The sequence below is a fragment of the Myiozetetes cayanensis genome, unplaced genomic scaffold (assembly GCF_022539395.1).
Source record: "Myiozetetes cayanensis isolate MyiCay16 unplaced genomic scaffold, myiCay2020 scf3, whole genome shotgun sequence".
NCBI lineage: Eukaryota > Metazoa > Chordata > Aves > Passeriformes > Tyrannidae > Myiozetetes > Myiozetetes cayanensis.
Window position 1 is genome coordinate 53,274,344 of NW_026087521.1, and position 26,937 is coordinate 53,301,280.

At 39.0% G+C, this 26,937-nt stretch overlaps 1 protein-coding gene across 1 annotated transcript in view; it reads left to right on the top strand.

Annotated features, from left to right (window-relative positions):
• Positions 1–26,937, top strand: part of LARGE1 (LARGE xylosyl- and glucuronyltransferase 1) — a 281,360-nt gene that overhangs the window by 152,358 nt on the left and 102,065 nt on the right. The window contains 1 exon segment of the mRNA XM_050323702.1: positions 18,330–18,501. Coding sequence (XP_050179659.1) covers positions 18,330–18,501 — 172 coding nt within the window.

Consider the following 26,937-nt stretch of genomic DNA (forward strand, 5'->3'; position numbering starts at 1 on the left):
ACTTAGAATTTTACCTGCTGTCAAGAGGATTCTTGCTGTCTAATCGCATTCTGTTTTGCTAAGGAGACTTCTTACCAGTAGTAATGGTGGAATCTTAAGTATCTTATTCAATAAGCCCAAATCTTTACTGAAAACACTCAACTGCCTTGCATTCCTTAAGCGTGGATGTGTAACACCGTAAGTGCATATACTCGTATGTACAATCTATACAAGGTATTAATACTACAGTTTGAAATAGCTACCTTTTTTTGTCCGGATGCCCTTTCAAAAGGAATAGGAAAAGAGTTCCAAGGGGGGCCAAAAATCACTTACTCAAAACATAAAGTAATTATCGTTTAATAGTTACAAAGTTTAAATTAGAACACGGAGGCACAGCATTGATTTTGAGCTGCGTGGTTTTTAGCTGTGGAGGTAGAATGAAAAATTCAGATTTTAGCATTTCGAGTTGGTGGCAATAATTTGTACGACTTACCAGACTGTTCTGAACAGCACCCTGAAAGGAGGAAAAAACAAGAATTAGCAAATTGCTGTACTAATTAAGGGGTAAACTCCATATTGTAGAATCTTGAATACAAAAGGGTTTTGAAAGAGATGGAAAAGGGGAAAAATGATCCTTGAGAAAAATACTTTATTTCTAACTGGTTTTATTTTTTTATTGGTTCTTCTACATGAAGCCATAAGCTGATATTAACCTAATTAGCCAGAGCTCTCCCTTCTGTTCTTCATAGCTTCATAGCAAGGAGGAGGTTTGTTCTTATAAATCTTGTACATGTCTATGTTACGTGTGCTTTTCTGCAAATTGTAGGGCTTTTAATTAGCCTCTCAGCTGGGGAAGACAGACCTCTCAGTGTTTTCCTTCTGGTCATTTGGGTACGGTCCAATCTAGTTCAGTAAATAATAACCAAGAGAGCTTACTTCAGTTATCCCCAACTTGCTGATTTACAGGCGAAGCACCGTGCAGATAGGAGGCTACAGAGCAAACTCTTGTTTTATCCTTCTGTCTTCACTCAACCTTAATTTTTATATAAATGGTGACCTAAATCAACACTTGGCTGTCTTGCATGTAACCTTGCATGAGGACCACTTTCACACTGGATAGAGGTATTGATGCATATACACATCTTTCCAGGTTTGCCACTCTTGTTCAGAGCTCATGCTGTACACCAGGCAATTTCCCTTATTTCAGTAGCCAAAAAGCACAGTATGCAGTGATCAGCATAGGTGAATGTGACAGATATTGCCAAAGGAGAGCAAAGAGTTGTAAATATAAATGGAGTTTTAAAAAGCCAGGTATGATGCTGGCTCATATCCAGATCATTCTGCAAGTTTTAGCAAAGAAGACGGAGGAGCTGTTTACAGACAGCTGTAGGAGCTCGTCTCATTTGTTTCCTACATAGCCTCTAGAGAGGATTTAATGATTGGTTTGGGTTCATGTATTTCACCTGCACTCTTGGGAGCTATATTATGCTGCCTGGTGTTAAGAAAACATAGAACTGATGCTTGAATGTTTACTAGAAAGTCTGTCTTTCTCTAAAGTTATCTATGAATCCACTGTTACGGTATATGTTTCAGTTTGAATGACTCTCCATAGTTCTTTTTTAAACATGTAATCAATACCATTTCCTGACTTTTAAAAGGATTTAGACTGAACAACAGCATGAGAATTTTCTGCTTAGCTTTCTTTCACCAATGTTCAGTTGTTTTGGAACACATTGTAGTTGCTACAGAAAACATTTTATTTCATGTTTGTTTTTTTTCCCATTGGATATGTATGAGCTTCCAGCCTCTTCCTTCTAGTGCACCAGGAGCTGGCATGTTAGCTTAAGCCCTTGAGTCCTGGGAAAAATCCTGCTTCTACTCCTGTTCCCACTCAAACAGTGGAAGGGAACACCTAATATTAGATCCTCCATAAATAGTATGGATGCTTTTTTGGTTTCAAGTAGCTATTTAGATTTCGGGCAACAGTTTCCACTAGTGTATTAGTTTTTTAAAAGGCAGAATTTGGAGACTAAAATATTTGGCAATGTTTCTTAAAATATCCTGCAGTTTTTAAAAATGCATGCTGTTTAGCTTAGAGCAACCAGTGTCCTGAAGGAAGGTGTAGAAAATTAGACTCGGCTGTGGCTGCTGTTTTCTCTCAGGTTTTGGAGGAAAACAGGGCGCTTCATTGCAAGAAAGGGAAGAAAAGGTACCACTGATTATATCAGAATTTCTAGGGCCAGCAAACCAAGATATCTACTTTGCTGCTGTGATTTAAGCATGTCAGATGTTCCTTTTAAAATTTAGTGAAGTCTTATTTTTCCTTTTGCAAGGTGACACAGCTGTTTGCGTTCATGTTGCACCACAAAGAGCCTGTGTTCATTCTCTCTCTAAAAGCGGGTGCTGCTGAACTAACCACAGCCTGCTTGGAAGAGGGATGGAGCACGGGAAAGAATAGCTGGGGAAAGGTGTATCTTCATTTGAGGCACGTGATAAGGGATAGGCCAGAAGGGGGAGACACTTAACTGTGGAGCTGAGCCAAGATAACAACATCTCCAGGAAAAGGGTCAGACACAATTGAGATGGGAGCTTGCTGGATATATTTCTTTAAACCAGTTAGTTCGAGAATTTTAACAGCCAGTTCTGCTAAGATGATCATTAACCTCCACCAACATAACTTGGCCTGTCTCCTTGCCTATAACCACAAGGGAGATAGATAGGCGTTTAAAAACTCTCCCTCAACTTACAAGCTGTTCAGATTGTGAACTCTCTCCCATTAACTAAACTTGCTACATGCAGTTAGTAGTCAGCATTAAGCATCCTTGAAGTGTGGGCAGCTGATAATGGTGCCAGTAATTGAGCTATTCCATAGCTACAGACTTCATTCTTGTTCTACTCAGTATGGCCCACACATAACTCTTCCAAATTTATGTGGTCACATATGGCTGTGACTATAAACTAAAAGGTTACTTGGCAAGGTAGATTCACTTTATGTGATCACTTCAGTCATGTTATTCACCCTGGATCCTAATGCAGTAGATGTATGTATTACAGCAATGAATCCCAAAAAATAACTGGAAACTGAAAAGTGTCTTCTTTGAACATTAAAACAAAAAACCATACCTGTGAAACATTGATCTAGAAGACACATTATAGCTGTGACTTGCTCATATCAGGCTGCAGGATACTGTGATTTTTTCAGTTAAGTCTTACCTAAAGGAACTCTAGAACAAACTGTTGAAGATGTGCAGCATGAGCACTAGCTTCTACACTTCATTATTTCATATGGAATCTCATGCCATTTCACTCTCAAGGAGGTATAAGCATTAAACCCGTTCGTGATCCGCACTGTCCCAGAGCAGAAGCAACAGCTGGTAAAGCAGTACTGTATGTGTGATGGGTGGAATACAGATGAGGTGAGTTTGCTTTCCCAGATGTTGCCTGACAGACTGATGACAACATGACATGGGCTGAAGAAAGCAGAAGGGAGAATGAGCAGTTGCCTGCTCTGCTGTGAGTAAATCTTGATGGCCTAGATAAACATAGTCTCTTCATCACTGATAAAGCAGAAAAGCCATCTCCTTTAAATAGTTTAGCCCACAAATGTGCCACATTTGTTTATTTATGAACTTAAAAGGGATGGTGAATGGGTTTTTGTAGTGGATGAGCATTTGACCTGAAAATGAAGTGTGAAAAGCTCCATACTTTGCTGCATATGTGGACAATATTCCAGCTTTTACTGTTTCTGGAAACAGTAGTCCACAAATCTGACTCCCAGTGCTGCATTAGGTGATTTCATATCAGAAATGTTGTCTGCACAGTCAGTCAAAAACAGTGCTCATATCCAGAGAGCAAAACCAAGCTGGGACAATGCATGGTGTAAAGATCACCTAACTTTAAGCCTTTATTTAGTTATGAGATGAGTAATTTCTTAGCCACTTCATCTGAACTGTGAAAGCAGTTCACTAGGTCAGTGGTTGACATCATTTGGACAGATAGATGGGCAAGGGCTGTGAGATCTAAGCAGAAGAATGAAGTTTAATTCTTTATTTATAATTATAGTGTAGCTGGGTCTCAGAGCTGTGCTTGTGTGCACTCCCAGGGTGCTTAAATTCCCAGAGCAGTCCAGGAACTCCCAGGCTTGTCGTCTGCATAGGTGAGATAAAGGGCTGGTTTGAGACAGCAGACCAAGTTGAAACTAGGTGATTGATTGAACTGCTGACCATCTACATAAGAAATATTTGACAGCTTTTTACAGGAGCTATCCTAGAGGGAATTTCAGACAGTTCTTGAGATCTCCCAGGCAGACCCTGCTGTACCTAGAGCAATTTGTATGCTTAAGCATGTCGATTAACATCCTGGGTGAAGAATCTGGTTGTCCCAGATATTCACAGACAGTTCCTGCAGCAAAGTTAATCAACTGTATAAGGGTAAGACAATCAATAGAAACAGTACCTACATGTGTAGAAATGATCACGTAGGACATGCTTGAAATAGTTAGAAAATGTTTTGTATATAGGTTAAGGTAATCTATATCAATGCATTATGCATGTCTTGCAGCGGTCATGTAGGACCACAGGCCAGTTGGATTACAAAACTTAGACAGAAAACATGTTTTAGGGAGTCTCACCCAATCCAACTAAGATGACCCTGCAAGGACCCTTACAACAGAGACTCTCTTTACCATCCAGACAGCAATCAAGTGTCCTTTCTGGCACATCATATTGTCCATACAAGAATTATTCTAAGTCAGTATACTGTTAGCTGTTTTAAAATATTCTGTGTAAATGTCTTCACAGCAAATTACACTAAAAGCATCTCAAATGCCATGAAATCTTTGGCTACCAGTAGAAGCTTTTCCAATGAATGATAGCATAGATGGGGCTGTATGTATTGTGCACTGCCATATACCAAGTTTGGAACTATGGTCAAGCAAATACTTCCAACAGAATGGCAGATACCACCTGCTGAACATGGGAGAGAGGGACCTGATTGGATGTTGGGAAGATGTGAGAGTGTATTTGATGAACAGATTATTAGCTTAGTGTTTTTCACACCAACTGCAGAGGGTGACAACGATAGCAGTGTTGATAAAGCCTTGAATAATAAAACTGACCAGTATTCTCCTGCATTCCACCATCTTCCTGGGCAAGCAGTTGCACAGAATATTGCAGTAGCAGCCATCCATAACAATTTATTTCAGGGTAATAGTGACTAACCCCTTACTATCACAGATTGTAATAGTTAGACTGTATTTGTGTTGCCCTGCATGCAGATTATATATTGCTTAAGGGCAGTGCGTGTTTATTTGTCTGTTAAGTAGTTCACTGTATGCCTCAAAGGCAAACACACAAAGTTATAAAGCAGAAGTACATTACTTTCCTTCCTTTCTTTTCCACTTCATATGCAAGATCTAATTGCTATTAATGCAATACAGAATGAGAAACACAGCATCTGTTTATGTTTACATTCATTTACACAGTGGTAAGTATTCAGTAAAGTGTTTCTACAGGACTGAGGTTTTGATCAAACACTGTTACAAGTTATGATGGGTTTGCAATGCTCCTGTATTTCATTGGTCTTCCTGCAAGCTGACCTACTGCACATCAGTGAAATAACAGGCATAGATTGCTGTTTCTTCCTGCCCTTTTACCTTCTCTTTAATTTTTTTTTTTTAAAGGAGAAATTTAAGATTTTGAAAACCATAGTCTATAATCAAAACATTGTACAAATTTTCATAAATTGCATGACTTAGTTTTAGATTTGAATTTCCACATTATAAGTGAGATTTTGTGTATTTGATAATGAACATACTGAATACCAGAGACATGAAGTTTCAGGTGATAAAATATGCTTGTGGTTGTGACCCAATGATACCATGTTAAGAACGGGGTCTTTTATCCATAGTTTTTAGTACAGATGACTGGACATTAACAGACCAGGTTTTGTAAGCCAAGATATTTTCCTTCAGACTGTTTGGGAGGAAATGAGTATCTACCAAGAAACAGATAGCAATTCAAACTCCCCAGCACAGTGGAACCTTTGTGAACTGGTCAGAATCTATCCATGCAGACTGAGTAGCCTAAGCCGTACTTCCTCTGCCCTCCCAGTCCCTCTTCTGCACAAAAAAAAAAAAAAGAAAAGCCATGCAACATTAACAGAATATTATTTAAATGTGTTTTCTGTTATTATTCAGGCCTAGAATATGAAGACAGTAATTTTACATAAAATCAAACTGGGTCTTAGAATTCTGCCTGTTCTAAACAAGTAGTCATGAAAGAATGCTGTGAAAATCAGTGGGGCTGGTGAGAAATTGGTCATAGTGCCATTTCTGACTTCCAGCAGTTGTCATCTGCTTGGTGGCATCTAGCTCTCTAACTTTATTTGTGGAGGGAGGCAAGATACCAAATGTGGAATAGCTTTTTGCAGAATTTTATGTAATTTCTCCTTGGATTAACAAATGCTGTCAGTTAATTTGAAATTTGGAACTGTAAGAGTTTGGTATAGTGGGATGAAACCTGATGTAATGCAAGAAGGAACAGTACTTCCTGGGCCTTTTTCAAGGGTCTCAGTCTGCCTGCTGTGTTGTGCAGTGCTTCTGCCATGCCAAAAGAAAGCCTCATGCCTGCCTTTGTAAACCCCTTATACTTTCCTGCTGTTGCTGGTGCTTTGAAAAAACACTGGAATTCTTGGTTAGTTTTATAACTTATTTCCAATTGTTGCAGGCTTCTCTGTAGCTCCACCTTTTTCTTGCTTCTAGGGAAAAGCAGTAGAGTTGTTCTGTACCACCTCCACCAGGAAGCCAGCGTAGATGCTCTTTGTAACATATGTGAAGTGACAAATAAGGAGCCAACTCGCTTCCACTTACATCACCCACATTTGTATCATAGTAGCTGACTGTGACATTTCGATAGCAAGGATTTCTGTTTGGCATTCAGCTTCTTAAACATTGCTCATTGCAGCAACATGTGCTGCACCTCCAGGGAAGGCAATTTTAGCAGAGAATGAGAAAAGGATGAATAACTGCACATGAGATTTTGCAAAAATTATTCAGTTTGACAAAAATTAAAAAAGGTGCTCTGGAAAAAAAAGCAAAAAAGATGTTTCAAACCAACTGCTGCAACTGTTGTTTGTGCTATGCATCCCCGTTACGTGAATATAGCCATTTTTTTAGAACGTTATCATCCATCCATGAGAAGCGAAAACACTTCGCTGTCCTAATCTTGGACATACAGAAATTGTTTTAACACTTCGATCTGCATGAGGGGTGTGGGTTGTATATCCCTTGTACTTGCTGAATAGTGTTTATGGTCATCCTGTGCTCCAGCACTATTTGTTTTCTTGGGACTAGCAGATAAAAAGGTGGGAAGACATATAATGACTAGATCTTAGATGGTCTTAGATCTTAATGGTTTTTCACTTGCTCCCAAGGACACCTCCCAGTCAAAGGGCATTCGATTGCTGATAGAAGAATAGCAGTGACTGTTCGGGGCACTCCTAGTCAGGCTCAGTATTGATGTGAGAATCTTAGCAGAACATTTAGTGATTCTTGCTTTTAGATTTACAAAGAACTGACCTATATGTATTTCTATGTCTGATTGATAAGCTGAGAAAAGATAGCAGGCTGAAAGGACTCCAAGAATATTCTTAATTCACCACCGGGGAGCTGAAATAATTAGAATTCATAATTTGTAAAGTACTTGGTGGTGGCTTGTTTCTGAGAAATAACTGAGATTCGGGGAAGTGTTACACTGCAGTTCAGATGTGAGCTACTTCCCATGGAGCAGTTCAGCAGGCAGGGTAGGCGCAAAGTATTCTGAAGAACTAGGGCTGAAATAGTCAATCTCGTGGTGAAAAATGATGTTCGTCTTATCTGGGCCCGCCTTCTTGTATGACACTTTTTCTTAGCACTGGGAGGAAACGACAAGCCACGCTGTGTGCCTGACATAGCACAAGAACACACTGAAGTCACTTTTCCCTGAGATCTTCTGAAACCATCTCAGTCTGGGTAAGGGTGTTCAGGCTGATTCAGACTTTGAGTACTTGCTTCAAAGGGGAGATACATGATAACATTATTAATGGCATGCCACTGGTGGTACCTCTTTTTGAGGTCAATTTGATGTGAGAACATTGAAATTTCTAAATTGTGAAATTTCATTTCTCTTAGTGGAGATACCACTTTGCAGATCAAACGGACTTAATCCTGCAAAAGTTTCATTCTTTGAGCTTAAGTTGATGGTGTCTAGGTCTCACCCTTTCAGAAACAAAGATGAACACTGAGTAGTGTTTTGATCACTGATAATTTTTCCAAATACTCCTCCATTATTTCAGGTTTGACTGCTTTCACAGCTGAGTGGATTCCACAGTTTTTAGCTGACACAGATGAAAGCCTATAAATTAGCTCCATCTGTATTGTTTTAGTCAGGCATTTAGGATCTGTGTTCACCTGGAATTAGGGTGACACTGATGGTCTTAGCCCTTACATCAGATGTTTCAAGAAGTGTAAGAGATACATGCCTGATACATGGACACTTCCTTTAAACACTGCTCATGCAAATTCACTGTTTTTTGAAGTATTTGACAATATTTAACCAGAAACCAGGCAATAAGATAGAGAGGTGTCATAATCTTAAATTTCAGTATTTCTTTCTTTGAAGGAGCCCTGCTTACCAAATAATGTCTTTATTTTATTCCATTTGTTTCTCTAGTTAGTGCTGCATTGTTTGAGAGACATCTTAGCTCTTTCTAGTAACAAAGAACACTTTCCCCCCCCTCCAGTCACATTTACTGCTTCTTATACTAGTTTATTGTTAGTTTTGCTTGTTCATAATTGTAATACATTTTATCCTTTATTATCCTTTTTATTCCAGATGTATTCCTGGGTCTTTTTAGTCCCCAGGAGTTTTGATCTATTGTAATACTTACCATCAGAGAAAAAAACACTGCTTCATGTAATTTTTGTTCTCTTGAAGAAATAATTGCGATATAAGAAATTTCATTCACCTGGCCTCCAACCCTGCAGGATGGAGGATGATTTGTTTTTCTGCAAATTCTTTGCTTTTTGGAAAATAAGAGAACTAATAGTTCTTTATGGGATATAGCATTTATACCACTAGCTGGATGTGTATTCCACCCACTAATGGCCTCTTTTTGGTGCAGCATTTTCAGCTGTTGAAGTTTTACCATTCTTACTTTTAAAACAGAAAAAGTAAAAGCTTAGGCTCTGGAGAGAGTTAATTTTACCAGTGAGATGCTGGATTGTGGGTAGAGATTTTCTTTGGATTAGAAGAATTAATCCTTTTTCTCGTATGTATTTGCTATGTTTTGACTTCCTATTAGGATGTCAGAGATGTGATAGCTGCGTTCCCCACATAGTTTCCACAAATCATCCTAGGACATCAGGAAAAGGTTCTTCACTGGCAGGGTAGTTGGTCACTGAAGCAGGCTCCCCAGGGTCACAGCACCAAGCTCTTGAACTCAGGTCATGAGACCAAGCCTTACAGAATTCAAGAAACATCTGGATGACCCTCTTAGTCATATGGTTTAGTTTTAGGTTGTCCTCTACGGAGCAGGGAGTTGGACTCGATGATCCTAATGGGTTCTTCCAACTTGAGATATTCTGTGGTTCTTTCTTGTGCAACTCTGGCTGTTGCACTGAAATACATATGGTTTTGTATGGATACAAACAGGACAAGATCTTTCAGTCTTAAACAGGTGAGAAGTTATTCCCTCAATACTTTTGGGATTTGGTTGGGCATTTTTTTGCATATGATAACTGATATTTTAGACCTTCAGTCTCCTGTCAGGCATTATTCGGTTGGCAATAGTCAACATAACTGTTCTGCAACCTTCTTTCATCACCCTTAAAAAAAGGATTCTTGCACAAATTTTCCTGTAGGGAAAAAAAGTCCCACTTCAGATAAATTGTTGTCACTGAGCTGAGGCTGTTTTCTGTACACCGTAATGTGTTCATGCAGGATATGGTGTTTCTTTTTATTCTGAACAGTGTGTCTTGATGACACCTGTTTAATATCCTGACACCATGCAAAATACAGATTGGATGCCTCTGGACTTTGATCCCAAGAGCTGCATGGAAATTTGCTAGAACATATAATGGCTGCAGCTAACGTGCATGTATTTGCATAGTTAATAAAGTTAAAAAGCTGACAATGATAGTAATTTCATGGATTTGTATCTTCCCTGATGGATTAGTACAAAGAGCTTGTTGATTGAGTTCACTAGCAATTAAAGCAGGCAATTGATCTTTCTTATCTTTCCAAACAGATGAAGTGAGAAGGACAGCCACGAGTTACTTTTCAACACTGGGCAAATTCTAGTCGGATCTACCTGTCAGTCATCGTTTAGCAGAAAGCTCTGGCTTCCTGCCATTTTATCTAGTCCAGCCAGTGTGTGCCTCTTTTCACTCATTCACTGACAGGAAGGAAAAAAAAAAAAAAAAAAAAAAAAAGGCTTTATCTTATCTTTTTGGGAAGGCTTGAGGTTTTGCCTCTTCTAGAGAGGTAGGACTGGGAGGCTGATGTCTGACTGGTTCTCACTGAGCTCTCTCAGGATGGTCTGACTCTTGTAGGTCCTCCACCCTTGACCGCCACACTGCAAACAGCTGTAAGTGAGGCCAAAGACCCCAAAGGAACAAGAAACAGCACTGAGACTGGCCACACTCTTCTGTTCTGCAGTCTCATCTTGCAAAAATGAATAGAGAAAAATAAAGAGGGCATTCAGCATTTTGGAGATAGCAAGAAACAGTGGAGGAAATTTAGAATGTCTCAAATGACAATAAGGAATAGCCTCAAATAGAAACTGACTGTTTGAGTTTGAAGGGGCTAAGCAAGGTGGGAGGAAAGCCAGCGAAATACATAAAGGGCGAGAGATAATCTTCAAAGATCCCAGTAAGTGAATTATCTTTTGGCCATTTCTTTTCTGAAAAAGAGGTTTGGCTGAATGTCTTGTTACTTAAATGGCAGAAATAAAAAAATCCCCATCAATTTTAGTTTATATAACAGTCTGCAGTTTCATCCATATAAAGCACGTTGGTTCCAAACATGAAGCATGGATTAGCTCTTGTCACCCTCAGTTAATTTTGTTATTAAGAAAGTTGTTTTGAAAAAGCATCCTTAAGTCGGGTTTTTACCACTTGTCTGCCCTTTTTGTGCATGTGTGTATTGGTGAGAGATTTGGAAAGAAAGAAAAAAAGCACAATCCGACTGTGTTATGGACTTTGCTATGGAGAGGAGAATTAATTTGCAGTTATTCTCCTTTGCTGTATGCTGATGCTGATTTGGGAGGTTTTGTTTGTTCTGCCTTTTTAATATCTAATCTTCCTTTCCAATGGTGGCTTACTCCGTGGTTTCTGCATTTGTTCTACATTATCAAGGAACCAGAGGTTCAGATAATCATCCATTTCTATCTCAACCTTTTTGCTCACTGGTATTTGTATCAAAACTTGTTGCATGTATGTGTGGAAGATACCATCTGTTTCTTAAAGTGAAAGATGAGGCAGAATTCTATTAAAGTCACCAGTGCTTCTGTGATGAGTAAGAACAACAGCAGCAAAGACCAGCAGAAATAGAAAAATAATTTTAGCAGAAATGTATAAATTCCTGTCTCCTTACAGTTGTTTCTTAGTGTGAGTTATTATTATTTCTTAAAATACTCAGGCACCAGAAATTTTTGAGTCTAGAAAACTTACCAAGCTTTGCTGGATTTCTGGTTTCCTTGACAACCATTCATATAAATAGTACAGACTTGTTATGGGGGGAATATCAGTATAATTGAAACCTGTGAATCACCCAGGAAAAAGCTAAATTCAATGTTGAAGTTATAAGTTATCCAGCAAACATTAACAGAAGAGACTGTTTTCCTTTAAATAAGGCTCTTCTGTTAATGTTTGCTGGTTACCTTATAGGATGGAGCAAAGGCAGTGATTTTCTGAAGGTGGAGATGCTTTTGGCTTTCCTTCTGAGGAAACTATTACAGGTGACAGTTGTCTTCTTCTTCTCTTTAGTGACTTGGAATTTCTCTTTCTCTCACTTCAGATTTTTCTTTTATTATTATTATCTCCAAAAATGGCATACAGTATGCTAGAGAGGAGCATGAATGTTATACCCATATTTAAATGTTAACCTGCTATTCCCCTCCTTCCTCAGTGATTCAGTTAACCCAAGACAGTGAGAAAGGGGATCAGACACATGTCCCTGCCAAGAGTTTAGACATTGGGAGGTAAAGTCAATGTGAAAAAGAGAGGACTATCCTAGAACTAGTCCTGATCAGTGCTGCTGGAATTGTGACTGAAGTTTCAGGAATGCAGGAAAAGGTGTGGCAAATATTTACAGTAGACGAAAATTCATGCAGATGAAAATTCACACAGGTGAATCTGTGAAAACCGGTAATAAGAAAAACTGTCTGTCAAGAAAACTACCCTGTGCCAGCAAATTGTTATTGTTTGTTTACCCCCTCTTTTTGGGCTTTGTGTTGCAAAAAAAAATCTTAGTTATATGATCGTCATTAAAATGGTGACAGTATTTTCCTCCAGATTAGAAACAAAATGAAAGGCTAAAATAAAGGTCATATGATTTAAAAAACCAATATCCTGCTACTTCTGCTGTTTTTAGTAGCAGCAAAGCACTAAACAAATAATGAAAAAACTGTGAAAACAAGTTATCAACTGTGTCTAAAAAGTTATTTATCCAATCTGAGGAAATAACAATCTTTATTGTTATCTAATTCACATATCAGAATTTCCAGGGTTGTTTCCCGTGCCTGGGGACATGAATTTGGCTGGTTTTCCTTCACAGAGGTCCCTCCTGCTCTAAGTTCTTTCATCATGTAGATTGCATTGGTTTTCAGATCAGGGTCAGACACAATTCAGAATAATTCAACTATGATTTATGCAGATTTACAACACTCTTCATGATTTTACTGTGGCCTGGAAGTTTTGCTTTGTTTGCTTTTTTAAGATTTTGAAGTTAATTTATCACCTGACTAATACAATCTTCAGGAAGTTAGTGCCTGTGTTGAAGTAAATAGATTATGAATACTTTTGGATACTCACATTTCCGTCAAGTCATTCATTACAAAGAAGTCATTCATTACAAAATTCACATTTTTGTCTATTTTAATCAGTATATTCTAAATGCCAGATACTTTTAATGGCAAAACCTGGCATGTCAGCTCTGGGGAGGTAAAATCTACAGACTACCTTTTCAACTTCCTCCATGCTCTTCTGTTTTCTGACTTCTATTTGCTGCTGGCTGTTTCCTTCCCCAGCACAGGAAATCTGCAGTCTGGGTGGTGGTGGGTTTGGTTCTATTTGATCCCATTTATTATATTAGCCCATCTCTGAGAGGGGTGAGGGTGCATGCAAATAGCACCTTCTGCCTCCAGGCTTGCTGTTTCTCAGCCTGGTTCCTCAACCCAACCATCTGACCCTACAGGCTGTTGCAAGACACTGGCCTTAGTGGTGCTTTTGTAAAGTCAGCTGAGCAACAAGGCTGTCTTTTATTTGGAGTGGGGATGAAGATAGTATGTGCTAGCTGTGGATTATTTTGATTGAAGTGTTTTGTTTGTTTTGTTGGTTTTTTTTTTACCAAGCATATCTAGGAAGATGCAGTGAATGTAGTGACAAAATTAATATATTATTGAAGGTTGCATATTTCCAGAGTTAAAGTGTTTAAGGACATTGCTACCAGGCAAAATGTTTCACCAACCAAAATTCCGTCTTACCACACTGAACAAATGTGACCCAAATTAAACTGGTAGATAGCTGGGTCCAAAGAAACAGGAGTTGTAAAGAAGCTATGATTCTTTGCAACAAGATGTTGCTAAAAGTTTACAGGGCTTCAAAAACCAACCTAATTCACAAACAAAAAATCCACCAAAAGTAATTAATAAAAAAAATACCATCTATCACTCCAAAATCTGGTGCAAATTGCTGCAGGGTGGGAGTATATATGGGGGCAGTATTGCTGTAGGTTTTATATTCTTTAGTAAGCACCTACCACCAGCCACTATCAGATGCCAGCTACTGGGCTCAATGGACTCTTGATCTGACAGGATACAGGCACTCTAAGTTGTTTGTCATTCCCTCTTGGTCACTGTCATTCCGTTCATGTTGGTACCAAATTTACTTTCTGCCAAGTCTACAAGACCAAGTCTCTGTCCCTTTCAAAGAGGCTCAAGTGACCTGCCCTTGTACAGTTATTTAACTTACAACTATGGAGGAGACAGCACTCACCTGGGAAGCCTGGGCAAGTTTCCTTATCATTTTTTTGGGGGGGAAAAATAGCATAATAAAATAAAATAATAAAAAAAAAGAATCTCACAATTCCCTAAAGTACAGTATAACACTCAAAGTCTGGCTGAATGTATTTGTGATGACTTAGTATAAGAGTTGTGCTTTGTGATCATAATGTGTTATTAAAAATACAAATACCTAAATACTTGGGAACATAATCACTATACAGTTTGTTCACAAACAGGGAAAGAGCCACCGTTTTCCCCTCTCTCAGTCACAGAAACAGGGAAACTTGATTTAAAGCTGTATGTCTATATCAGACTTCTCTCTTAAAAATGACACTTCTGCTAACTCTAATGAAAATGTATACAGTGGTAGCAGCTGTGAGAAAGCTGAGTTAGGTTGTGTACAACAAGTGTGTTTTAGTCAGCTTTTCCCAGTGATGGAATCCAGTTAGGGAAGACAACTTGCTGGTAAAGTATCCCTGGACATGGAGGCTGTTGCTCCCACTTCTCTGGCATTTACCAGAGTGATCAGTTATGTACTGCATGCAGACTCACGGGCATGTAATTTTTATATTAAAATAATTTGGATAATTTAGTGTATTTTCAGGCTTCAATTAGAGAAAGAATAAAGATCGTTCTGATGAAAGACCTTTAGTGAGTAGATGTTATTTTGCTTAATTTACTTAAAAGAATCGCTGTCAGTACCAGCTAAATGCCATTCTTTACTCTCCTCTCATGAACAAAAATCCAGATCTTGAGAGCTAGAGATCCAAGGTGTGCTGTTTCTGCTGAACTGGGAATTACACAAATGGCAAAGTATGTCACACTATTTTGTTTCTCTTTCTTCTTTTACTAACTCTATTTTTTTCTGTTCCTTATGTATCTTCTAGGACTATTTGTTCTCTGAAGGCAACTCTGATCTAGCTTGTAAAGCAGATTATTCACAAACATGGCATATATGGGCCATTTTAACTATGCTAGAGAAAAAAATATGCATTAAGACTTACAGAAAGAATTTAGACAATAATGAGAAAAAGTGACTAAATGTTACCAGTTATATCAAAGTGAACAGCTTAAAGGTTGCAGAATTTTCCAAGAGTTTTGCAATTATTTTTTTATGACTTAGACCACCATAATTATCTTAAACTGGCACTTCTTAACAATTGTCGTGGTTTAGGAACGGTGCTCCCCAATTTAGTGTCCCCACCGAGACTCTACCAAACCACCCATCACTTGCTCACTCCCTTCTTCCCCTCTCTCTTTCCACTCTGGAGGGATGGAGTTGAGAATTGGAGGTGTAAAAGGTAAAGATCATGGGCTGAGATAAGAACAGTTTACTGGAAACAGCAATGAGATAAGAAAATTTATAGTAACAGTAACACTACTAATAACAAAGGTATACAAAAGAGAGAATAATTCGTGTGCAAAAACCCCAGATCCCGAGACAATGAACAGTGGCCAACAATGCCTCCATGTTTTTTGACTGGAAACCACGCCCTTCTTCTCTGAAGTGGGAGAGTCCCTTTCCCCCACCCGTGGCAATGACATGAAGTGGTATAGAATAAACTCCAGGTCCTGACCTAAACAGGGACAATGACCTATTCAAACACTGTGCCCTTGTGTTTCTTTTCTACTGTATGTACAGAAGACTGTATGTAGTACCCAGAGAGAGTGAGCCTTCAGAGTGCTGTTGTGTAGTGTAAGGAGTTTTCCTTAGCATGAATTTGGAACGGTTGCATTATTCATGAATAGCAATACCATGAAGAAATTATACTGGGGACTAATTAGGATCTCTGTTTGTGTCATAGTGAACTCTGCATCACAGGAGAGAAAACTTTAGATAAATTGAACTAATTGACAATCCACGCTTCAATGTATGCTCAAATCAAGCACATGCTATCCAACTGCGATAGACCATGTGGAATAGGGATTGCTTTTTTCATTTTAAAAAGTGATCCTTTCAGACATCAGGCTTCAGAATGGCAGGCTTTTGGTTTCTGTCTACCAGATCAGAAGGAACTGCCTGGCAAGGATCTCTTCCATTCAGTGATATGTGGCAGTGGTATTGGGAATCCTGAGAGCAAAGAAGGTAACTGCACCTTGAAGGCGACTTACTTTTCCAGCCACCTTTTACCTTCCCTTGTCTCAGGCTATTCATGCAACATCTGAACCTCTGCCTTATTAGGCTTATTTGCATAAGCATATTAAGTGTTGTTTTAGAGAAATATTGCATTTGGAGTAATAAAATGAAGGACATGCCACCCAAAATTAGTAACATGGGGATGGGTAAAAGCAAACATAAGTCTGTAAAATAATTAGCTCTTTTAACATGTGCGGTACGACTGGTCTATCACAAGGATGTCAAGTGTCAGATTCAAAGCAATATAGTCTGTGAAAGCAAAGTAGACACTGCTTTCTGACACCTTGATATGATGGTCCATTCCTGAAGCCCCCCTGTGGGACCACAAATAACTGGAGTTTTGAGGGTGTGGATTTGAAATTATCTCTGTTACACACATAGAAAACATTTCTGGGTAGCACTGAGGTTTCAAAAATCCAAACAAAACCTCACACTTCAGTTTGCTCTTTCTGGTTTTGCTTTGTTTTATGATAACCTGCTTTTTCTGCCTTTCCCCTTAAAATTTTGTCTTTCTCCTTGAAGGTTTGCTCTACTTCCCTCAGACTTTTTAATGAACTTAATATTGGAGAAAAGCTCTGCCCTGGTACAGGAATCCTGAGAATACAGAGGAAAGTTGTGTGTTATCATAAAGGGAGTAGCACAGGTCAGCTTACATCATCAGAGGCCTTGTTACTTTATATTCAAAAAGAAGTGTGCTCTAAGCACCTATTATTAGTCTTTCTTCAACCATGCTTCCAACTTCAAATAAATTTTAGGAACTCATTCTCTCACGGGAAGGATTTCTTTAAGGATTTTGGAGTCAATGAGTTCTGTACAAATGCTGTTTCATGTAATAAACTTTACAATGCCATTGAATAGATATGAGCTAGTTAAATAACAGAATAAATCTCCTCAGTTTTATGAATGCACTTAGTTTCTGCCTACTTTCCCCAAAGTATTACATGCTAGGACAAATTTTGAAATCTGTCTCACTCAGATCATCTCTAGACAAACTACTAATTGAAACTAAGGAGAACATGACTCAAGGAAAAACTTAAAATCTGGGAATTGTAATGCATTCCCTTTAAAACATTAAACAATAGGAGTTTCAGACAGGGAAATGGGAAATTTCAAAAACCTCTATATGACACTTTCAGAAGTGACTTTTGGTACTTGAGAACTTGAGTCTTACAGAAAGAAAATTAAACATAGCTCATGGAACATCCTAGTGCCAACTATGGAGTTTAGTCTCCCAACTTATTTTAGAAGCTGTAGAAATGTTTTGTTTAGCCTGTTCTGAAGAAATGAAAATGTTTGAGTTTACCACTTCAATATGTGACAAACAAAAAATGTGGCTAAAAATGTTCTGTCACTTTCTCTACTTTTGAAGATGTCTGTGTGATTTCAGTAGTTTTAAGTTAAAAGATGTAAGGCTTTAGGTACATTTGAGTGTGTAAGAAACAATTTTTCTTGCAATTTTCTGACCCATTGTACCAAACAACGGGCCTTTTGAAATTTTGACCTCCAAATCTATAAAAAAATATAAGGAATGAAATTATGTTTGTTACTTCTACCTCAAGAGTCAGAATATTCTGGGAATGGCAAACATAAAAATTTTTGGTTTGGTTGAAAATGAACGTAAGGTACAATATACCAGCAGTTTTAGATTAAAAATATACTTCAATTGTATCAGGATACAGGAATGTCTCAGAAGGAGTTGTACCGGATCAGAAAGGCTCAACTAATTTTAATTTCATTGTGTAAAGCGGTTGCCTCAGAGAACTTTTCATTTCCCAAGGTTTCCGAAACTTTTGCGTATTTTGGAGCTTCTGAAGTAAGTTTGAAAGCAGGATTTTAGATGACTTTTCACCTCAGAGATCTTCCACTATTACAAGAAACTAGTGTCAGGAAAAGTTTCTCTCTCTAATGAAGATTATTTTTTCTTCTTCTTTCCCACTTCCCATTTCCTGTCAAGTCGGAAGTGTCTTGGATCCCCAACAAACACTACTCTGGGATTTACGGGCTGATGAAGTTGGTTCTGACTAAGACTCTACCTTCTAATCTTGAGCGAGTCATTGTCCTCGACACAGACATTACATTTGCCACTGACATTGCTGAGCTATGGGCCGTCTTTCACAAGTTCAAAGGTATTTTAATGATTTTTTTTTTACTGTCACTGTTTGAGGGGGGAAGGGAGAATGTTAAAGCAAACAATACAGTGGGGATGAAAGAGCTACCCGAGATTTGTTAAATGTTTTCACTCTTTTAGTTTTTGGTGTTTCAGTATAATTGTTCTCTGTGTGAGCTCTTTTCTCAGTGATATTCTGTATAGAATGATTGATGACACTGATTATCTATGTAGTTGGTTTTATTGGTCTGATTATTTGGGACAGGTGAGAGCTTGACAGTATAGTAAGTGATAAAGAATTATGAGCATGCTCTAGTGATGTAGCATTCAAGCACCCCTTGGTACTCTATACTTGGAAGAACTTGGGTTTTATTATTCTTTCTATTAATAAAAAAAATTTATTACTTTCAGTAGAACTTTTCCATATCACCTCTGAAAATGAGTGAAGTTTGGATCATTCTTGAACTAGGGAGGAGGATGAAGGGAGCAGAGTTACACATGTGAATTAGAAATGGGTTCCATTCCCGCCTGCTCCTCTTAATGAGTTGATAAAGGGTTCTGGATTCTGTCTCCACCTAAAATAGTTTTCTTCACCTATCTCCATTTCCCACAACTCCTTGGAAATTCACTTCATAGTTTTACCTAGAAAGGAGACTTTCAGAGTAACTTTGTAAGGAGATGGTCACAAAAAAGTTCCCCACTATCCTGTCACAAACCAAAGCACTTTCCTAGTAGCACACTACTAAAACCATGTAATTTGTATTGCAAGCTGTTCAGAATCAGAGAGATACCCTATTGTTTTTTCTTATCCTCAAAATGTGTACTGCATGGTAAGCACAGAGGCATTACAGCATGCTGGTGTGAAGGTTTACAACCCTGTAAAATTTTAACCTTGATGCATTTCATCAGCTCTCTCAAAATCATCTCAAGCAAAGTCAGCCTAAGCAAATAGGAGTATTTGTTTACAGAAGCCAAAATACACCACTCCATTAGGAGGATAATAGAAAAGAGAGCATATTTACTGTACTTATCCCCTGCTAAAATCCACAAGGCCTCTTTACCTTTCCCAGTACCCAACTAAGGGGCAGGACCTATTGTCTTCAGCTCTACTGTCAAGGACAGGGTTCTAGTGCTTACTCCTCTATGCATTTGTTTCCTTTTCTTTCTGTGGATACACTGATGTCCTTTCAGCAGGCCTGAAACAATCACCTTCTTACTTAACTGAATTATTCACAATCTTTCTTCATTAAGGAATATCAGATTTTTCCTCCTCTTTGGGTACTGTTCAGGCCTCTTCACCAAACATTTCCCTCCACTGAACCTTGAGTCTCATGTAAACATAAACCTTAACAAGCATAAGTAACATGAATTTATGCTTAAGGAGTAATGCTGTGCTATTGTACTGTCTCACTGTGTGCTGCTGTCCCTTTAATAGCAATATTTTACTGAATGTATAGTGTATAAGCATGATGCACCATGTAAAGAAATGTATATAAACTAAACTTGGGCATAGAGGACTGCATGGTCAAAGAGAGCAAAATCTGAATTGAGACAGTGAGGGAATCATCTCTGCCATAATTTCAGTTAATATCCCTTGCTTTTTTACTGGGGGAACGAAACCAAGCATAAAGTCCACTTGTAGGGAGAGAAACACAGACCAGAAGCAGACAGAAGATTGAAAGAAAATACAGACAGAAAATATGGAAACATGGAGAAGAATAGTTAATAGAAGTAAAAAAGTGGTTGTGTTAGTCTCCATAGAGCTAGGCAAGAATGGTCATCTGATTATAGCTGTGAAAAGCTCTAACTTGCACACAGAGACAGAATTTCTGTGCTACTGCCAGCCCTCATAACACACATAGCACAACTCCCAAATGTATGATTTTGTAAGTTGTCCAGTGTACCTTTTAATTCCAGCTGACTACCTACTTCTCCACAGTTTTCTAATCCTGCTAATAAATTGGTCAGTGTCTGCATCTGCTCATCTCCCGGGCAGTCAAGCACAAAGAAAGAATTGATGGGACAATCCCATAGCACTAGGTATTGAGCCAGGGTGGGAGGACTTTGGATCCTAAATGTTGGAGAGGAGAGAGAAATTAAAGTGTCCAAGCAGAGGCTTGTTCTCTGCTCTGTGTCTGAGGCTGCAGTTCTATTACCAAAGGTGACCTCCATGATGGTGACATTAGAGTTGAGTGTTTCTAGGTAAGAATCAGAGGGAAAGCCAACAAGGCAGATATCATGGTGGGAGTCTGTTATAGACCACCCAACCAGGATGAAGAGGCAGAAGAAATATTGTATAAGCAGCTGGGAGAAGTCTCACAGTCACTCGCCCTTGTTCTCATGGGGGACTTGAACTTAGCAGATGTCTGCTGGAAATACAACACAGGGGATAGGAAACAGTCCAGGAAGTTCCTGGAGTGTGTGGAAGATAATTTCTTGACACAGATGGTGAGGGAGACAACCAGGGGAGATTGAATCAGCCAGCAGTCCTGGCTAACCAGGGAGGTCCCAGTGGACTGGAGGTTAACAAATGTAATACCCATCTACAAGAAGGGCCAGATGGAGGATCCAGGGAATTACAGACCTCGGTGCCAGGGAAGGTCATGGAGCAGCTTGCCTTGAGTGCAGTCATGTGACGTGTGCAGGACAACCAGAGGATTAGCCTCATCAGCATGAGTTTGTGAAAAGCAGGTCCTACTTGACCAACCTGATTTCCTTCTATGACAAGGTGACCTACTTAGTGGATGAGTGGTTGTTGTCTACCTAAACTTTAGTAAAGTCTTTGACACTGTCTCCCACAGCAGTCTCCTGGAGAAACTGGCTGCTCCTGGCTTGGATAGGGTAAAAAACAGGCTGGATGGCCAGGCCCAGTGAGTGGTGGGGAGTGGAGCTAAATACGTCTGGCAACCAGTGACTGGTGGTGTCTCTCAGGGCTCAGTATTGGGGCCAATTTGGTTTAATATCTTTATCAATTGTCAGTCGATGAAAGGATCAAGTGTGCACTCGGTCGGTTTGCAGAGGACACCAAGATGAGTGAGAGTGTTGATCTGCTGGAGAGCAGGAGAGCTCTGCAGAAGGATCTGGAAAGGCTGTGTCGATGAGCAGAGACCAGTTCTGTGAGTTTCAACAAGGCAAAGTGCCAGGTCCTTCACTTGGCTCACAACAACCCGTTGCGGTGCTACCAACTTGGGGCAGAGTGGTTGGAAAACTGCCAAGTGTAGAAGGACCTGGGGGTGCTGGTTGACAGCAGATGAACATGTGCCAGCAGTGTGCCCAGGTGGCCAAGAAGGCCAATGACATCCTGACTTGTGTCAGAAATAGTGTGGCCAGCAAGACTAGGGAAGTGATTCTCCCACTGTACTTGGCACTAGTGAGGCTGCAACTCAAGTGCTTTGTTCAGTTCTGGGCCCCTCACTATGAGAAGGACACTGAGGTGCTGGAGTGTGTCCACAGAAGGGCAACAGAGCTGATGAAGGGTCTACAGCCCAAGTCCTGTGAGGAGCAGCTGAGGAAGCTGGGGTTGTTTAACCTGGAGAAAAGGAGACTCAGGGGAGTCCTTATCCCTGTCCACAACTCCCTGAAAGGAGGCTGTAGGCAGGTAGAGGTCAGTCTCTTCTCTCAAGTAACAAAAGACAGGATAAGAGTGGTCTCGACTTGCACCAGGGGAGGTTTAGATTGAGTATTAGGAAAAATGTCTTCATGGAAAGGGTTGTCAGGCATTGGAAGAGGCTGCCCAGGAAGTGATGATGTAACATCCCTGGGGGTATTTGAAAGTTGTGTACCTGGGTATAGTGGTGTACTAGTGGTACTAGTTTAACAGTTGGATATAAAGGTCCTTTTCAGTCTAAATGATTGTGTCATTATAAGAGTCAGTGGAAATGTAAGGAAGAGCAAGTAAATTGGAGAGATATTGAGATCCTTTTACTGCTTTGTTAAAGTTTGGTGTAAATTATGTGGTGATTCTCAGTTTCTCCTAGGGTCTTTTTATTTCTGCTTCCAACATTACAAAAGATACAAAAATATATCTCATGTCATTAGCTCCAGTTATTCCTCTAAAGGATTTTGTTCCTAAACTGATGTTTTAATCCCTTCCGTGTTTCTCTCTCAGAAGTCCCAGGTAAGTTTATGCAAATTTCTTTGGGATAATCTAGTGTGTTTGTTGAAATACTGCAGAAACAGAAGAGTAATAAGACTCCTATGAAGGGAAAGGCTACTCTCCAAAGGAACCTGACACTGTGCCCAACCCCAGCGTGGAGGGCAGCTTTAGACTCACTGGGTCTCCTTCTAGAAATGTTCAAAAACCCAGCTGATGGCTAGAAGCTGCCATCATAAACCTGCTTACACCAGGATGCTTTTTGAGCAAACAGAAGAATTTTTCACATCAGTGCAGAAAAGGCAAGAGCTTTTATCTGCGGGTTGCTGCAGGATAACTGATGAGGCAGTCCAGCACAGCCTTTTCCAAATTGCAGCCACACATATAGAAAAGGTCCCAGTCTGTGATTCTTTCTGTCCCCAGGAAGAACTTTTCTTCCCAACAAAAGTAGTGAAAAAGGGAGGCCAGGAGCTCAGATTCCTTTTTTTCTAGACACCATGCTTGGAATAAACTCAGATTCAGGACTGTCTTGCAATTTAACCAGGTCCAGTTTGCTGTGAATAAAGCCATACAATATGTTTTAAACAGCATCAGCGATGCCCGGAATCCTTGTTCTGCAAAGGTTCTTCTTCCAGTCATCTTAAGAGTTGCTGAAAAGATCAGACCCTTACATAGTAACTTAATATTTTTGGTGGTGAAGTTACTACCACCTTTGCTCTGTAAATGGAAAAAAGGGAGTAGGATTTCTGTGTAAATTGTTGCTCTTCTGCCCTTTTCTGATAAGCTCTTTGCATATGTCCTTACAATATATGATCCAACTGTTCTGTAGCTGAGTGCAGAAATTTTAAAATCTCTCTTTGAAGTGGCAACCTTAGGCTTTGGGAGAAAATCACGTCTCTTTGGTAGCCTGAAATAGTGTCTCAAACAATATAACATTTAACAATTTTCCTTAGCAGTCAACGGTTGTGTTATAATTATTATTCCTTTTATATGCAAGCTTCCATCTCTATGCATAAATATGTCTTTGGGAACCAGTAACTTCAATTTCAAGAGTCATATCCAGCTTTTCAGCTGGGATTTGGACATTTCTGCTTTAGACTCAATCTCTTTTGCACTAAGATAGGTACTCTGTTTCTCTAGGACTGATATATATCTCAAAAATACTGACTTCAAAGTTTGAGTGTGCAGCCAGTCTGGTGGAGATAACCTGTTATGCATGTTTTCTCTGACTTAGTTGACACTGATTATGTTTTCTATTCATCTTTCACTGGATTTTGACAGTTCTAAACTTGAGAAACCACCTAGCCTAAGGGCAAAAGAGCGGGACTGTAGATCATAGTACATTCTTGAATGAAGTGCTGCAAAGGGTTTCAGACAGCAAGGATTAGTGTAACCAACATGCTTTTATTGCAGAAATTGGGTAAATTCTTCTGAGAAAACAATAGGTCCAAAGCTTTGTTCTGTACTATCAATCTTAAAATTCTTTTAAAGGCCTCATCTGCTAAAGTGTTTTATTATTCTTGCTCACCCAGACTTATGGTACTGAAATGTGTGTTCTTTTTTCTAAACATCTGATTTTTAATCTTAACTCTATGTTAGATATGGATACTCAAGAGTATTCATTGTAGATGGTATTGCAAATTTATTTGGGACCTGACTATAACATTCATCATAATTATTTGTGTTACAGGTCGCAGTTTCAGTCAGGATCACAACCTCTTTGTGCTGGGTGCTGTGCATATAGATAGAAAGGGACTGCCTTTGTGCTTTATCTAGTGTCAGGTGACAATTCTTGTGTCTGCTTGGTCCCTTTAGGCCATTGCTATGTATGAGTCATAGCTGAGACTCACAAATGAGACCTGAATAATCCCTGTAGAGATCAGTGTTGAGGAGCTCTGTGTTAAATTGAATGTTACATCAAAGGGCATTATGGTATTTCTAAGTACATGTCAAAACTCAGAGGCTATACGGAACAGTGATGTCTTACTACTACTACATGTTAGTCTCACAATCCAGCTAGATGATATGATGAATATTTTAAGTGCTTTTAAACAATAGAGACTGGATAGTACATAATTAATTCATTTAAAATAACTCTACTTGTACACTAAGTCACCTAGAGAATATAAGCTACAATTAGCATCCAAGTAAGTCTTGTCTGGAAAGCTGATGAAGGTAATAAGGAAGAGTCACCTACCTCCATTAACAGAGCATGCAAGAAGCTTGAGAGAAAGAAATGGCAAGCTTGAGAGGAAGAACGATATTCACAGCTTCATACTTTGCATGAATAAAAACATGTTATAGAAGCTGTTTGCTTTGTGTCAGGAGCTCAAACAATGATAAAAATCCATACTGACATCATAAATGCCAGAAAAGGTCAACAGAGATTTTGGTGCAGGATCAAGTGCCCACAGCTGAAGAGGTACTGGCACATAGTCAATCCCAAACTTAAAATTTGCAAACACTCAGTATGTGGGTGCTTTGGCATATTGCTCTGCAGAATGCCTGAGGTATCAATCTAGGTTCATACTATTTTTTCAGCTTCTTCAGGAAAAAGAGAAAAAAAAATTGGGGGGCGAGGGAAATCACAACCATCATAAAATTAAGCATCTTGTTTAGGGGGTTTAGTGATTATATTCCTACAAGAACTATTATGCATAAGGTTGTAATGTCAAATGCATGCATAACTTTTCATTTGCCTGTGAATTTAGTGTGCCAGAAAGTGATATGCTGATGGCACTGGTGAGAGTCAGGCAGAGTCAGCAGGTGCTGTATAAATTTCCCTGAATTTGGCTCTATCAGTGAAGCCCCATTTTAATAAACTATACCTGTCATAGCCCTTGACTCTCCTTCTGCAAAGGCTGTGCTTTTTATAGGTGTCTCTTCTTGTGATGATGTAAAATATTCAGTTGTGGCCAAGATTAAAATTTAAAATTCATTGTCACCTGTGGCTCAAGCCAGGATTTGATCCACAGAATTGATTCTGGGCAGGTTCTGTAGTTCAGTCTGTCAGTTTACACTGAGTAAATCATTAAAGCTGCCAGATGATTTTGAGGCAGGATCTGTGCAGGCTGACACGCTGTTTGTGATAAATCCTGCAAAAATCCTTCTGGTTCTTCTGGTCAGTACTATAGGCTTTCTTTTCTTACTAATCAAGAGAAGGTATTAGTAACATGTACCTTAGTGTGTATAAAAATCCATGGTATATGTCTTTTTGTGAAGGAAACAGGATCACATTATAGCAGAGTGCATTAATAGAATTGTCAGGCAGCTATTAAAATAGTTTAAAATTATCTGAATTTTTGTAAGTGTCTAAAAAGGCCGAATGGCACTTGTCTTTCCTCATAAAAGAAACATCTGTTAGTTTCTGAAAGATTTGTGTAAGTGTTTAATGGTTAGACTACAGTATATAGCTCATCCTAGGGTTATTACACAAATGAAATACATTTTCCCTTTGAAAAGGTCCCTGTGGAGACTCTATCTGCTTAAGATTTTCTATTCCTGATTGTTATATCATGATGTTTTCTTCTTCTCTGCTACGGAATCTTTGAAGCTTCATTGATAAAGAATCCTATTTGTTATCTGTAGCTGATGGACATGTTGGGGGGGTGTCATGCTCCTTGTCTCATGATGCTGTTGTTGTGTGTGAAACTACAGGAGAACACTGATGTAAAACCAAAGAAAGTAAGGGTTTAGGATATTTGTGGTAAAAGCAGACAAGTTTCTAACTGTGATTGGGGGTTAATTTTGCTGACTTTAATTAGGAGGGGATCAAACAAAGAGGTGGGACCTGCTGATTCTCTGGGTCTAGGGAAAAAACATTTCTGTTTCTCCATGCTTGTCGGATAAGCTGACTGGCTAGAAGTTCTTTTCTTTTTTTTTATTTCTTTTTTTTTTTCCCCTAATTGCAGTTTGCTTTGCTGTGATATTCCTTTATTGAGAAGGCAGTATGTGAGAAGGTTGACCTCAGTAAATGAGCTCCAAGGGAGAGAGTTTATTATATGGATCAGCATGTGCACATTCTAGTTTATGGATTTTAATGTGACAAGGGACATAATCAGAAAATTCTGATTATGAATTGCTGCCAAAATAGAATGGCTGCAGTTTCTGAAACATCTGTAGTTCTATTTTAGCTGAATGGCCCTTTGTCTGTTTCTGCTATCAGGCAGAAATATTTAGAGGTGAAAGGCCAAGACTGCATAGAAATTGGGTGTAACTCATAGTGGGGTAAATTCTAAAATAAAATAAAAGATTTGGGCTCTTTATTTTTCTGATTTGATTTCCAAGGGATACCCTTTGGTCATGTTTTCAAGCTTCTTTCTGTTGGGGTCTAGGGATGTTTTAATTATAAATGAAAGCTGA